General features: G+C 37.0%; 1 protein-coding gene across 4 annotated transcripts in view; it reads right to left on the reverse strand.

The window, feature by feature from the left end:
* The window catches only part of LOC124528385 (cytochrome b5 reductase 4), a 94620-nt gene that overhangs the window by 18414 nt on the left and 63180 nt on the right, over positions 1 to 13026 (reverse strand). For all 4 annotated transcript variants that reach the window (XR_006966156.1, XM_047101952.1, XM_047101953.1 and 1 more), the window contains 2 exons: positions 3533 to 3673; positions 1844 to 1996 (listed from right to left, as the gene is read on the reverse strand). Coding sequence is in view for 3 of the 4 variants with exons in the window: in XM_047101952.1 (XP_046957908.1) it covers positions 1844 to 1996; positions 3533 to 3673 (294 nt within the window). In the remaining variant the exon portion in view is untranslated. The remainder of the gene's footprint in view (positions 1 to 1843; positions 1997 to 3532; positions 3674 to 13026) is intronic.

A 13026-nucleotide genomic window follows, 5' to 3' on the forward strand; every position in this document is an offset into this window, starting at 1 on the left:
AGATGCCTCACAGAATGACATTAACTTGATAACTTCTGTCAACAGTCCAGTCCTTCAACGTCATAAAACTAGACTCAGGCAAGATACCGGATTTTAATCAAGTTCACAAGATGTTAAAAGTATACCGGCCAGAACAGCAATTCATTTACAAAAGGCTATCTGTACCTAGTGACCTGAACATCACACACCCCTTCCAGGGCATCTCATTCTCAGTATCAGAACACTTGGAAGGCCAAAATAATCATATAAGAGTTGCTTGGTGAACATGGAGTTGAAACAAAGACGTGGATAATTTTATAGCATGGCTCATTTAAGCCATGATGAGGCTTTCATGAGTTATCACTATCATGCCAGTGTGTCCCTCCAAGGGATACAGGTATTGGGGCCATGTCTAGCTCCCCTGGATGAAACTGAAAAAACACTCATCTTATTCTTTGGGCTTTCCCTTTCATGCTCTAGGCTAAATCTCCACCCTGCTCTGTTCACATGATCTCTATTAAAAGGTTATAATAACACTGGTTCAGTTTCCACATGCTATCTATAATCACATGTCAGGCTACCACAAGATGATAGTCACCTTCACTAGATTTGCAGGGATTCCAAGATTCTTTAGGTTCTGATTCATATTCAATATTTTGATCTTTGTAACCAAAGAGGACTAATCATATCCATTATGTAGTGACTGGCTTAACTTCCAGAAAGCAACAAATTTTCTTTATTTCCAAATTTTAATGACCTATCTCACTGGCACCTCGATGTTACTGCTAATGCTATGTTAAAAACAGGAAGGGCACTTTTACTGTCAAACAAAAGGCAGTGAAAAGTTGAAGGTACAGAAAAAGGAATAGAAACAGGAACAGGGGTCTTGAAATCACAATAGATTTCATCATAGTCTTTTTATTAATTCTTTCAAAGTACACTTATTGAGAGCCTATTATGTGCCAATTGCCATGCTGAGGTATAGGAACTATAAAGATAAGGAAGACAATCTTTACCCTCAAACGCAAAGTTTTGTAAAGAAGGAACATTATTTATTCTTATCTGAGAACTATGAACAAAGTGTTAGTTACTGAGGGGTTCACGAGAATGGCAGCTTCATAAAAGAAGTGATATTTTGTTTGGGTCTTTAAAAAAAAAAAAAAAGGTACCTGACAGGTAGAGGAAGGGCTGATGGGTGTCCTACGTGAGGCAACTGCATGTACCTATGAATGAGGGTGACAAGCTTGTGGAACTCTGAGTAGCATAAGTACTTTGTATTTATACAAGTAGTTACATGAGAGATGCAGCTGGAGAGATCATGAAAGTCTTTATAGGCCATGCAGAGGACTTAACCATTAAGTAATGGACACCCGTCAGATGTCTCAAAGCTGCAGAGAAACATGATTAAATTTCTCCTCAGGGCAGCTTGGAAATGCAGATAAACAGAAACAGAAGGACTCCATTAGAGGCGACTGAGAGAGAGCAGTTAGAGGTCATGAGGGATGATGAAAGCTTGATCCGAGAAGGTGGCAGAAGGGAAGGAAAAGAAAAGATTAAAAAGCCACTGGGAGGTAGATTCACTGGACCTTAGTGGCTGACTCGATCGGGAGGGAGAAAATGGGAAGATTCAAAGATAACTCAAGCCTCCCGATGGTGTCAAAAATGAACTGTGATGCTATAAATAATAAAGATGAGGAATATGGGAGTAAGGGTAGATTAGGTGGGACAAAAAGAACACAACTTTGGTCTCAGACAAGTTGAGTCTGAGATATTTGATAGACTCCCACATGGGTATAACCAGAGGATAAGTATAACACGGGCTCTTATCTAGAACAGAAATGAGGTTTAAAAAAAGAATACGAACCAATCTGAAGCTGATCAAGCTCTGGTGTGAAGAGTCCAGCAGGATAGATTTTGATCAAAAAGTAGATGTATTTATTGTTGAGAAGAACTGGTTCCTTGAACTCTGAGAGTAAGGAATCAGATACAGGTGTATATGGCTTCACAATTTCAGTACCTGGAAAAAGTCATGACACAGAAATTCAATTTTAAAAATCTCAAAAGCCCTGAATAAAGATGAAACATACAAATATTATGATGCTATCACTACATATTGAAAACTGTACATCTAATATGTATATGATTCTAACTATATGTTCTCCCTAGAGATGCACACACATACTATATACAGAGAACATGTAGTTAGAATCATATACACATTAGATGTATACACACACACACACACACACACACACACACACACACACACACACCTGAAGCCTATGCATGCTGAAATAAACTTAACAAATCAATATTTTACCCATCATATAAACAATGTACATTTATTATGTGCAGTATGATAGGGACTCATGGTAATAAATGTAGACATCCATCTAGTCCATCAGCATATAAACTTTGTAATGGGCCACAAAAAAAAAAAAAGACATCAAAAGTTTACACAGAGGTGTAAGAAGGTACTTACATAACAATTTTAATTATGCACCAAATTTTTAACAATGGTTACAGATGGCCATTGGGATTATTGGGTTAAGAAAGGGAAGAATTTCACTTTTTACTTTATACATTTTGAGCTGTTTTAATTTTTTAATATAATTGCTTTGGCAACTGAAAGAAAAAATGTTAATCCAACTACTTCCAACAATATACTATTAAAAAACACGAATCTAATAAGAATTTGTGTTATATTTTAGCTAGCCAAATTCCAAAGAAAGAGGAGTCCCCACACATTTTTAAGACCAGAATTTTATACATGGCTCCTTGACATCTAAAAATTGATCCACCCGTAAAATTATAATACATCGACAATGACCACACTGGGAAGACAGCAGCTACTGACTGACAGCCTGGCACTGGTGATGGTGAGGAGGGAAACTTAATAGTGCTGTGGGAACCTACTGTACCTACCAACCCCCGGCTGGCAGTCTGCTAGACTGACTGTAGGGAAGACTAACTGACATGAGAATGTGACCTTCTGCAGCTTCAGAAGGCCAAGACAATGTTAGAAGGATAAGAAGGGTATTTGAAATGAGTAAATGAAGTAACTTTAGGATGAAAATGAGGGAGAAAGAATTCAAGTAAGGACTATCTTTATAGAACTTCTTATACTGGCAGCACATGTAAGGAAATCATTTCTAATCATCACTCATTTTCAGTTTTACACATTCAACTTCCAAAATGACACAACCATACGTGGTTACTAAGAGATACTGGGATGTGTTTCTAGTGGCTGTCTCCCTGAAGGACCACTTAGGCACTCCCTCCCCTCTTTCCCTTAGTGTTCTCAGTAATAAGTAACCGTGCTGGTGGAACTCTCTCTCTGACCAGCAGTTTCTTTGCTCCCTACACTGATAAGGCAGGGCTGCGGCTCCAACACGCAGGAATGCTGCATCTACGAACCTAGAACCTGGCTATTAGTCAGTTGCCAGAAGCATTTATTAATAACCTAAATGGTTACTTCCTAAAAGGATTAGTACTGATTTGCAACTGCTAATAAGGAAAGAAACGGTTTCCCCAAAACCTTTATTTACCTTACCTGTAATAGTTAACTTGAGGTAAACATGTTGCCCAACTGGCACCTGAAGATGAGTGCTTGGTGGCAGCATCAGGCAGAAAAGCTTCGTATCATGAGTAACGCCTTCCTTGGAAATTAACCGGCACTTTCTGTAGTATAAACCTAGAAAGTGATTCATTTTCTCTCATTGATAAATAAATTAAATAAAGTAACACTAGACGAAGTGAAAGCACAGATTCAGCTTCTATACTTAGGCAAGCTCAAATTTCACTAAAATGCCTACATGCTTTAAAAATTCATCAGGGGGCCCCTGGGTGGCTCAGTCGGTTGAATGTGTGACTTCGGCTCTGGTCATGATCTCACGGTTCGTTAAGTTTGAGCCCCATGATGGACTCTGCTGACAGCTAGCTCGGAGCCTGGAGCCTGTTTCGGATTCTGTGTCTCCCTCGCTCTCTGCCCCTCCCCCACTCACACTCTGTCTCTCTCTCTCAAAAATAAACATTAACAATAAATAAATAAATGAATAAATATTCATCAGTAGTTTGAATATCTGAAAGTTGGAAATTTTTTCATTTTATTTTCTGAGATATCTATTTTTAAAACTGTAAATACCTCTGTAGTTTGAAAAATGACTTCACTAAGTCTTATTTCCTCTATCTGTAATTATAACATATTAAAAGCATTACATTCTAAGAAATTAAAGCCTAATTTATTTCTTCTTAAATTCATTTTAATAATTTCATCTTTTAAGCCTTATATTCACAGCTATGTAATTAAATTACAGATGTGAAAAATATTTGATAATCAACAAATCTACATTCTAAAGTCTTTTCTTACCAAATGGTCTTGAAATTCAAAGTATTTAAGGTTTAACAATATCAGTACTATTAAATAATTTGGAAATATTTCTTTGATAAACACAGGAAAAATATACATTCTATTTCTCTATGTTTATGTATATATGTATATAAATTATATAATTTTAACTGTTAAGAAATGATTACAGCAAAACTTTTATATATAAGGGTGTAAGTTTTCATTATTCAAAAAATTAATTTAAGAGAAAAATGATAATTCCCAGTTTGTGGTACTAATGTATAAACAAATAAAAAGAAAAAAGTATTTCTATAAATTTTGAAAATATTTGAAATTAATATCCCAAGCTCAGGAAATATGATTTGTACATAGAACAAACTAATATCATTTAAGTTAGAAGAACTTGTTATTGGAATTCTGGAAGCATTAACATTTTCACTTACAAAATTCTTTTTTGGACATAAATAGTACACCAGACAGACTGATGATGCTGGTTTGTTTTGTTATTTCCTCTCTTATAAAACAGCATTTACAGAGATGGAAAGGAATTAACTCTGATAATTTCTTATCCTAATTATTCTCTCACCTTTTTTTTTTTTTTTTACACCTAAAAATATTTAAGTAGGTACAGATTTACTCAAGATTTTAGGGGGTGAAGGCCCAACACCTAATAATCAATAGTGAGTGGAAAACTGAAATTCACTTATAATCCTAAGAAATCATTTTGGCCACAGTATCATCCAATTTCTCATGTTCCCTTGTCCCTGTGGGCCCTAAAGACCCCAGTCACTAAATCTTTCCACTTGCTTCCATGGTAGCTCAGCACGCACCTAAGTTTCGAGTATAGCACTGCACACCAAAACCAAGGGGCACTCTTTGAGTCACCTCATTCTAGTGCCAGGGCCAGACTACAGCTAAAGGAATCACTGTAAAGTTATCCTAGAGCACCTAATCCAGTATTCAACTGACAAAGGATCAATGGACATAGGCTTACCCACAAGGAGAAATGCAGGTTCAAGTGATCTCCTTGTCCCTTCCTTTCTGGGACTCAGAGTGAGAATACAATCAGAGATCCATGTACTATATGTCTAAACATTTAAAAGTTATAAATCAGATGAATAACTGTTAAATAATGTCCTAGCAGGTGAGGTTTAAATTCAGGATTCTTGAATTTCTCGGAGTTCCATGCAGGAAGATGGCAGAGGATGAGAGCTGCACCCCCACTGACTAGCTATGGCCTGCCCCCCTTCTCCTCTCACCCCCCACCCTGTCTGACACTGAGTGGAGCTTTATGTGGGTGTGGATACACATCCCCTATGTTTAAGCTCATCTACTTGCTTTCCTCATAAACAGCCTTGGCCACTCCTTGAATGCAATTGGATCTGAGGACATGTGAGCATGAATTCTGGCTCAGAGTGCAGTGTTGAAGGAAAGAGGGTGAACAGCACGTGGACATTTCTTGGCCCTGCACACTTCTCATCCTATGGGAGGGGTGTGACTGGAAGAGAGCCACTGGGGAGTTTTCCAAGTCTGGAGTCCAGGGCAAGTGCCTGTCTTGCCTAGGCCTAAGGGCCTTAGTGCTTTCTTATAATGAAATGTAATCATGCCCTTCTGAAAACTTTACTGATGGATGAAAAGGTTCATCCTCTGATGACAATGCCAACTCTAGTGTCTGCCAGAAAGGATGTGCTACAGGAAGTATGCATCTCTTCGATTATATTTAAAACACAACAAAACCCTGGGTTACAGTAATTTACTGACACTTCTTGTTAGAGTTCATAGAGTATTCTTGCTATTTAACACCAACGAAATAATTTCAACATCTTGCCTATAAGTCTGCTATAATTTCAAAGAACATCCAGATTCTAAAAATTTCAGAAACATTTAAGGAAGCTTTTATCTTTTAATTATACTGAAGAGAGAGACAGCATAGACAGATGGCCCTGAAACATAGGAGGAAAAAAGACTATGAAGCAGATGTGCTGACTAGTTCAGTCTGCACAATGCCATCATTTAAGTGTCAGGTTTTTGGCTTCGTGAGCATAAATAATTAGACAAGAAAATGAGAAACTGTAGTAAATATAAGATGGTGAAACAAAAGCATGCGACAGAAAAGTTTCCATCCCAAACACCTCACTTCTTTTAATAACATACATATGATATCACTCAGGGTAATACTGAAATACTAAGGCCAATATGATAATTTGGGCATACTCTTTCCTTCTGGTTGAAAAGAAACATGAAAAACACGTTTCTTCTGTTCTTCTAAAGAAAAGAATTTCACAAGGCTAAAATCCAGACGAAGTCTTCAGTGGGAGAAGGAACAGAGAGAGAACCCTGGTTTACGAGTTCACACCGCCATCAATCTGGTCTTCGACTCCTACTCCAACTTAGCATACTTTTAAAGCACCTATCCACTCTTATTTTCCCTACTGGAAACAGAGGCTTGTAGAAGGTAAATAGCTTGTGCAAGGTCACAGAGCAGCTGGAGAAGATGTGGAAAGAGGCAAGAAGTTATTAATGAGTTTCTTACCCCAGTTCATAAGCTTTGTTCAACACTAGCTTATGGCTCTTTAGTGCCTTCCTCCCATTCTAACTATGTCAGTACAAGCACAAATTTATAGATTATCCTTCTATCCTTTACAAGTTCCTACTATATAACGTACAAATTAAGGAATCAGTTCAGCAAGTCAAGATTCATCCCACATATGTCTCTTTTTGAATATCCCCATTCTCTTCTGTTTTGATCGATGATACTTCTTCTTAGCACTCATTACTACTTTCAATCACCTAAATGTCATTTACTTACCTCCTAATTTGCTATCTATCTTTACTCATCGATTCCTCCCAGATCTTCCTGAACAACATAGGGCAATCAGTTAGTGGGACTACATACTTAAAAATGCAGTCTTGGGGGAAAAAAACAACCCAAAACATACTAACATCTATAATACTTAAAAATATATGTACGTACTAAATATGTCCATACAGGAAAAAAACCACAACTTACAGCCATTCAATCCAACAGACATTTCACTTAGAATCTGTCACAGTTCATACTGTAGGGGCCTTGCTAGCCACCTGTTTGTGCCAAGACAGTAACCTTGATGAGCAGTGAACCTTGATAAGCAGTGAACCTGACTGCACGGATGATGTTTAGAAAACTTCAGTATAAACTATTTTCAAGCACTGTACAAATGTATAACATTTTGACTACTGATAAAATAATTCAAACTTATGAAGTCATTAGAATATCTTCCTATACTGAAGAAATAACAAATTTGAGTTATACTACTTTTCTTTTTTAAGCTTATCTATTTATAAAATAGAAAGAGAAAGAGAAAGAGAAAGAGAAAGAGAAAGAGAAAGAGAAAGAGAAAGAGAAAGGGAAAGGGAAAGGGAAAGGGAAAGAGAAAGGGAAAGAGAAAGAGAGAGAGAGAATGCCAGGCAGGCACAGGGCTTGATGTCACGGACTCATGAGATCATGACCTGAGCCAAAATCAAGAGTTGTACACTTAACCAACTGAACCACCCAGGCACCCTGAGTTATATTACTTTTAAAAGAGTTACATAACTGCATTTATTTTGTTGTTTTTAAAAAATTATTTAGGCTTTTCACTAATTTTGATAAAACTTGCACGTAATCTCTAGTAGTACAGTTTTAATATCCTCGCCCAAACCATTCTTGTATATATGAATAAGAATACATTCACAACCTGTCTTCCAACGCTAAGGATGACAGTTATCTGTGGGCATACATCTGTCTCTTCATATACTGGGGTAAAACACAGTGAAGCAGAATGCTCAAAAACTGAGAATTTTCATACATAATTGGTAATTTAGTAATATCAAACTGACAATAAAACACAGATTCCTCTGTCTTAGCTGTTAAAAAAAAAATTCCTAAAGTTATACTAAGATGTTTTACTACCTTAGACTGATGAGAATTAAATCTTTCAAAGTGAGGATTTTGTGGAGTTAAACAGTAACAGTGAACAGTAGTAGAAAGGTGGCTCTTTCTCCAAGACTAGATTCAATGGAGTCTCAGACCACACACCATTTAGCAAGACTGTCACTAAACTGGAACACTTCTATACCCATCACCTTTCTTCTCTCGTTCCACAACTAATAATGCAGCCAACACTGTATACTCAAGTACCTGAATCACCTGAATTCTAAGGTTTTAAACTTCTTCCATTTATCTCTTAACACAATAAATAATTTCTTACACAGTTACAGTCTGCCCCATCTATTCTGTGTTTCTTCAGATTTCACATTTGGGCCATTTTGATAGAGATGAAAATAAGACAGCAAGATGCGAAAGCATTCTATGGTTACTGAGTATAGGACAACTTCATGCCTGCTGGGTAGAGGAGACAATTTAAGAGAACAAAGCACAAGAAGTTTTTCTTTGCTATTTTCAGTATTTCTTCATTTCTAGTACTTTTGAATGCTTATTTTAGACAGCAAAGAAACATGGATGTACAGGCAAAATTTGGGGAGCAATGAGGAGGTGGTTCTTCCTACACCTTCAAGAAGGTCTGTTCCATTGAGAGAGCAAGCAACTTGCCTGCAGAATCATGGGCCTACAGAAAGTCTCAATTAAATGATTGCTTACAGTATGTCAACAAGCACATTTATGAGTACAGACAGTACCTCAGTGTGTGTGTGTGTGTGTGTGTGTGTGTGTGTGTGTGTGTGTGTGGTTTTTGTAGTTAAGAAGCTATTATGAGGTGCACCTGGGTGGCTTAGCATCCAACTCTTGATTTTCAGCTGAGGTCACGATCTCATGGTTTGTGGGTTTGAGCCGTGTCATCGGGCTCCACACCAGGCATGGAGCCTGCTTAAGAATCTCTTCCTCCCTCACCTTCTGCCCCTCTACAACCCACATGCATGCTCTCTTTCAAAAAATAAAAACTAGTAATAAAATTTAAAAATTTTTAAAAAGAAGCTGTTATGAAAGTATAGGTCAAACCACGTAAAACTGTCAAGTTTCCTAGGTTAAAAATAGAGTATCAGCAATTTCACATAGTTCAACTTACATTAAAAAGACAGTTACAGATTCAATAAATATATTTAACATAAAGGTTTATGAGTGGCTACTGACATCACAATTATGACAAAAATTTAAAAATTCTTTTTTACAATTTTGTATCCCAATATTCATGTACTGAGTTGTTTGTTGGCAAATCTTTAATACTAACTTTAGTGATCAAAGTCCCCACAGTAAAGGTAACTGCATTAAAATAAAATTTTAGGTTGGGTATAGAAACAGTAACCCAATTACCTATCAGTTTCTGAACCTTGACAGACAAACAAGTTCCTCACCATCACACACACACACACACACAACTATTTGCTCATAATTGTCATCTTGGGGGGAAAAGTGGGAGGCATCCAACTTATAAGTGGTAGTCTAGTCCCACTGATAAACAGTTTAAAATATCACCTATTACATTTGGATTAAAGGCAAAAATGAAGTAGTTTTCTCTTCCCTAATTATGTTCTTTGCTCTATTTTAATCTTTTGTATAAGTAAATTTTAGATTTGACACGAGAAGGTACTGCATTAAGTCTTCAACTTACATATTTCAAACAACAATTCTTTTAGTTAAGACGTTTCAGTAAGAGGAAGCCAGCATGCTAGTATCATAAAGTCAATAATTTCAACAAACTGAAAACCTAGGAACCACGTGATGGACTATAAACATTTTATGTTACTGACAGCAAGTTAATCACAATAATTTGATGATATAAGTATTCAACTTTGCTAGTGAATAAAATAATCTACAATTTCTGTCACCATTTAAGGAGGGGAAAGGAAGAAGAAATTATCTTTGCTAATTCAGTCAAATAAATAAAAGTATCCCCTAAACTCTTAGTCATTTTCCAAGGTGAAAAACTTAATTCAATGAAAAATACACGCACTGCTCCAATTTTAGACAAGAAAGCTAAAGCTAACCATGGTGGTTCATGACTCAAGCAGAAATGTATGACAGAGACAAAAGAGTTTCTAGAAGCCTCAGGAAATTATAGAGAAAACCTGAGAGATACTCATTCTAACAATTTCCAAACAGAGGTCACTCTTAGTTCCTAGCGTCATTTATTTCTTGGGCTTGGCTTTTATCTGGTTTGCCATGATTTTTCAATCACTAGATAGATCATTTCAGGGGAAGAGATTTCACTTTAATAGTATCTCTTTTCATCATCACTATCTTTTATCTATTTTCTTCTGATCTGCTAGATCACACTATTATTTCTCTATGTTCTTTCTCCCTTCCTAATACCACAATAAAAGAATTCTATTTGACTTTTCCTCACTCATGGCCTACATTTTTCTTTCTCTACAACCTGCAAAATACCTAGCACAATAAGTACCTACGAACAATCTGAAGCTCTTCCTGGAAAACCCTTCATAGTTTCTTATTGCTTTTTTGAGAGTTACTTTCACAACACTGCTTGAAATTTGCTTCTTTCAGGGAGTCATTCACAAATTCATCAGCATCTGTTCACTTGGGGTTACCTCAGAATATGTTCAGGTTGTACTAGAGAACTGGCTGTTGCTAGTCTGTCTCTTTATAAAAAAGTACTCTTCAATCTCATGTCAGTGTATGTTCTTCCACTTGGGAAAATAATTCACATTGTGCCTAAAACAGCCTTCTAGTCACAACATATACTCAAAATAACACTGATACTTTACTGAAATTAAATATTATCCACAAATATATCTTTATAGTTTTAAATATTTATAATATTAAAAAAAAATTCAAATATTTATTTACTTTTGAGAGACAGCATGGGGGAGGGGTAGAGAGAGAGGGAGACACAGAATCCAAAGCAGGCTCCAGGCTCTGAGCTGTCAGCACAGGGCCCAATGCGGGGCGTGAACTCACGAACTGCGAGATCACGACCTGAGCCACAGTCAGATGCTTAACCAACTGAGCCACCCAGGCACCCCTATAATAATTTTAAATATTTAAAGATGCTACAGTGAATACATGCAGTTAATTCCTCCTAACTCCCCTAAAAAAATAGTGAAGTTTATTTTTTCTTTTTTTTCTTTTTTTTTTTTTTTGTGGGGAGAGGAGGTTGTTCGATTGTTTTGTAAGGCATAAGACTACAAGGACCGAAAGAATGGAAATTAAAAAATGCAACAAAACTTTAGGAGCTGACAAGGTAAAGAGATAACTAGTAACTAGTAACTAGGATTGATTCAACAGACTCAATAAAGCTGAATCCTAAACTAGAAGTAAAGAAAGCCAGACTCAACTCATTTATAACAAAAAAAAAAAATCCCCAAAGGCTCAGGAATTGGCAGGACCAAGTATCTCTGGAATTAGAGTGAAGATGGAGCTGAAACCACCTTCCAGATGTTCTTATAAGAAATCTCCCATCTCTCACCCTTTATGAAGTCCTGCCCTACTTATAATAGCCACATATTGGCCCTCTCCTATTCTGGCAAAATATTTGAAGTTTACTCTCTAGAGTGGGTAAAACAACGGGTCTCTGGATTGGGTATACGTTACAAGCCTGAACTGTGTCCCCCTCAATTTTCCTATGTTGAAGTTGTAACTCATAATGTGTCTGTATTTGGGGATAAGTTATTTTAGAAGGTTAAATAAGTGAAAATGAGGTCATTAGTGTGTGATCCCTAATACAGTATGACTGATGTCCTTGTAAAAAAGAGGCAATGAGGGGCACAGACACATGAAGGGAAGACCATGTGAGGATGGCCATCTACGAGTGAAGGAAAGAAGTCTCAGAAGAAACCAACTCTGCTAACACCTTGATCTTGGACTTCTGGCCTCTAGACTGAGAAAAATTTGTTAGGCCACCCAGTTTGTGGTACTTTGCTATGCAAATCCCCTAGCAAATTAATATAGTATACTAGATAACAAACAAATAAAAGAAATTAAATTTACAGACACTCAGCCCACTTTCCCCATAAGACTTTTGAAATTTTGAGTGCAAAGTAGGACACTGTCTACTCTTAAGACTTTGCAAAATACTGGCATCAAACTTCTTCCAAGGAAGCAACCCATCCATATAGGTAATATTATTGTTAACAAGTCTCACCCACATGCACAAAGTTTCTAAGCAGCTTTTAGAGTTCCACTCCCAGATATATGAGCAGGTAGTCAGGGATCAAAAGACATTCAAAGAAAGCATCTAATATGGAAGACAAACTAAAACAAACAAACTTTGGGGACACAGGTTAAATAGGGAGAAGGAAACTCTAAAACTCTGTCAGTAACTCTTAAAAAGATAAGAGAGGCTGTGAAGAACATGATACTAAAACAAAGGAACAGAAATGAAAAGGGTTCTTAGAAGTTAAAAATATGATAGTAGAAATGAGTAAGTCAATAGAAGAACTGAAAGACACAGCTAAAGAAATCACCCAACAAAATATAGAACAAAAGGACAAAATTGAAAATAAGAGAGAAAAGATGAGCTATTTAGAAGACTTATTTAAAAAGGCTTCAAAGGGGCGCCTGGGTGGCGCAGTCGGTTAAGCGTCCGACTTCAGCCAGGTCACGATCTCGCGGTCCGTGAGTTCGAGCCCCGCGTCAGGCTCTGGGCTGATGGCTCAGAGCCTGGAGCCTGTTTCCGATTCTGTGTCTCCCTCTCTCTCTGCCCCTCCCCCGTTCATGCTCTGTCTCTCTCTGTCCCAAAAATGGATGAACGTTGAAAAAAAAAAAA

The sequence above is a fragment of the Lynx rufus genome, unplaced genomic scaffold (assembly GCF_022079265.1).
Source record: "Lynx rufus isolate CCGP_SWC_20201006 ecotype Redwood Valley unplaced genomic scaffold, mLynRuf1.p SCAF_6, whole genome shotgun sequence".
Taxonomy (NCBI): Eukaryota; Metazoa; Chordata; class Mammalia; order Carnivora; family Felidae; genus Lynx; species Lynx rufus.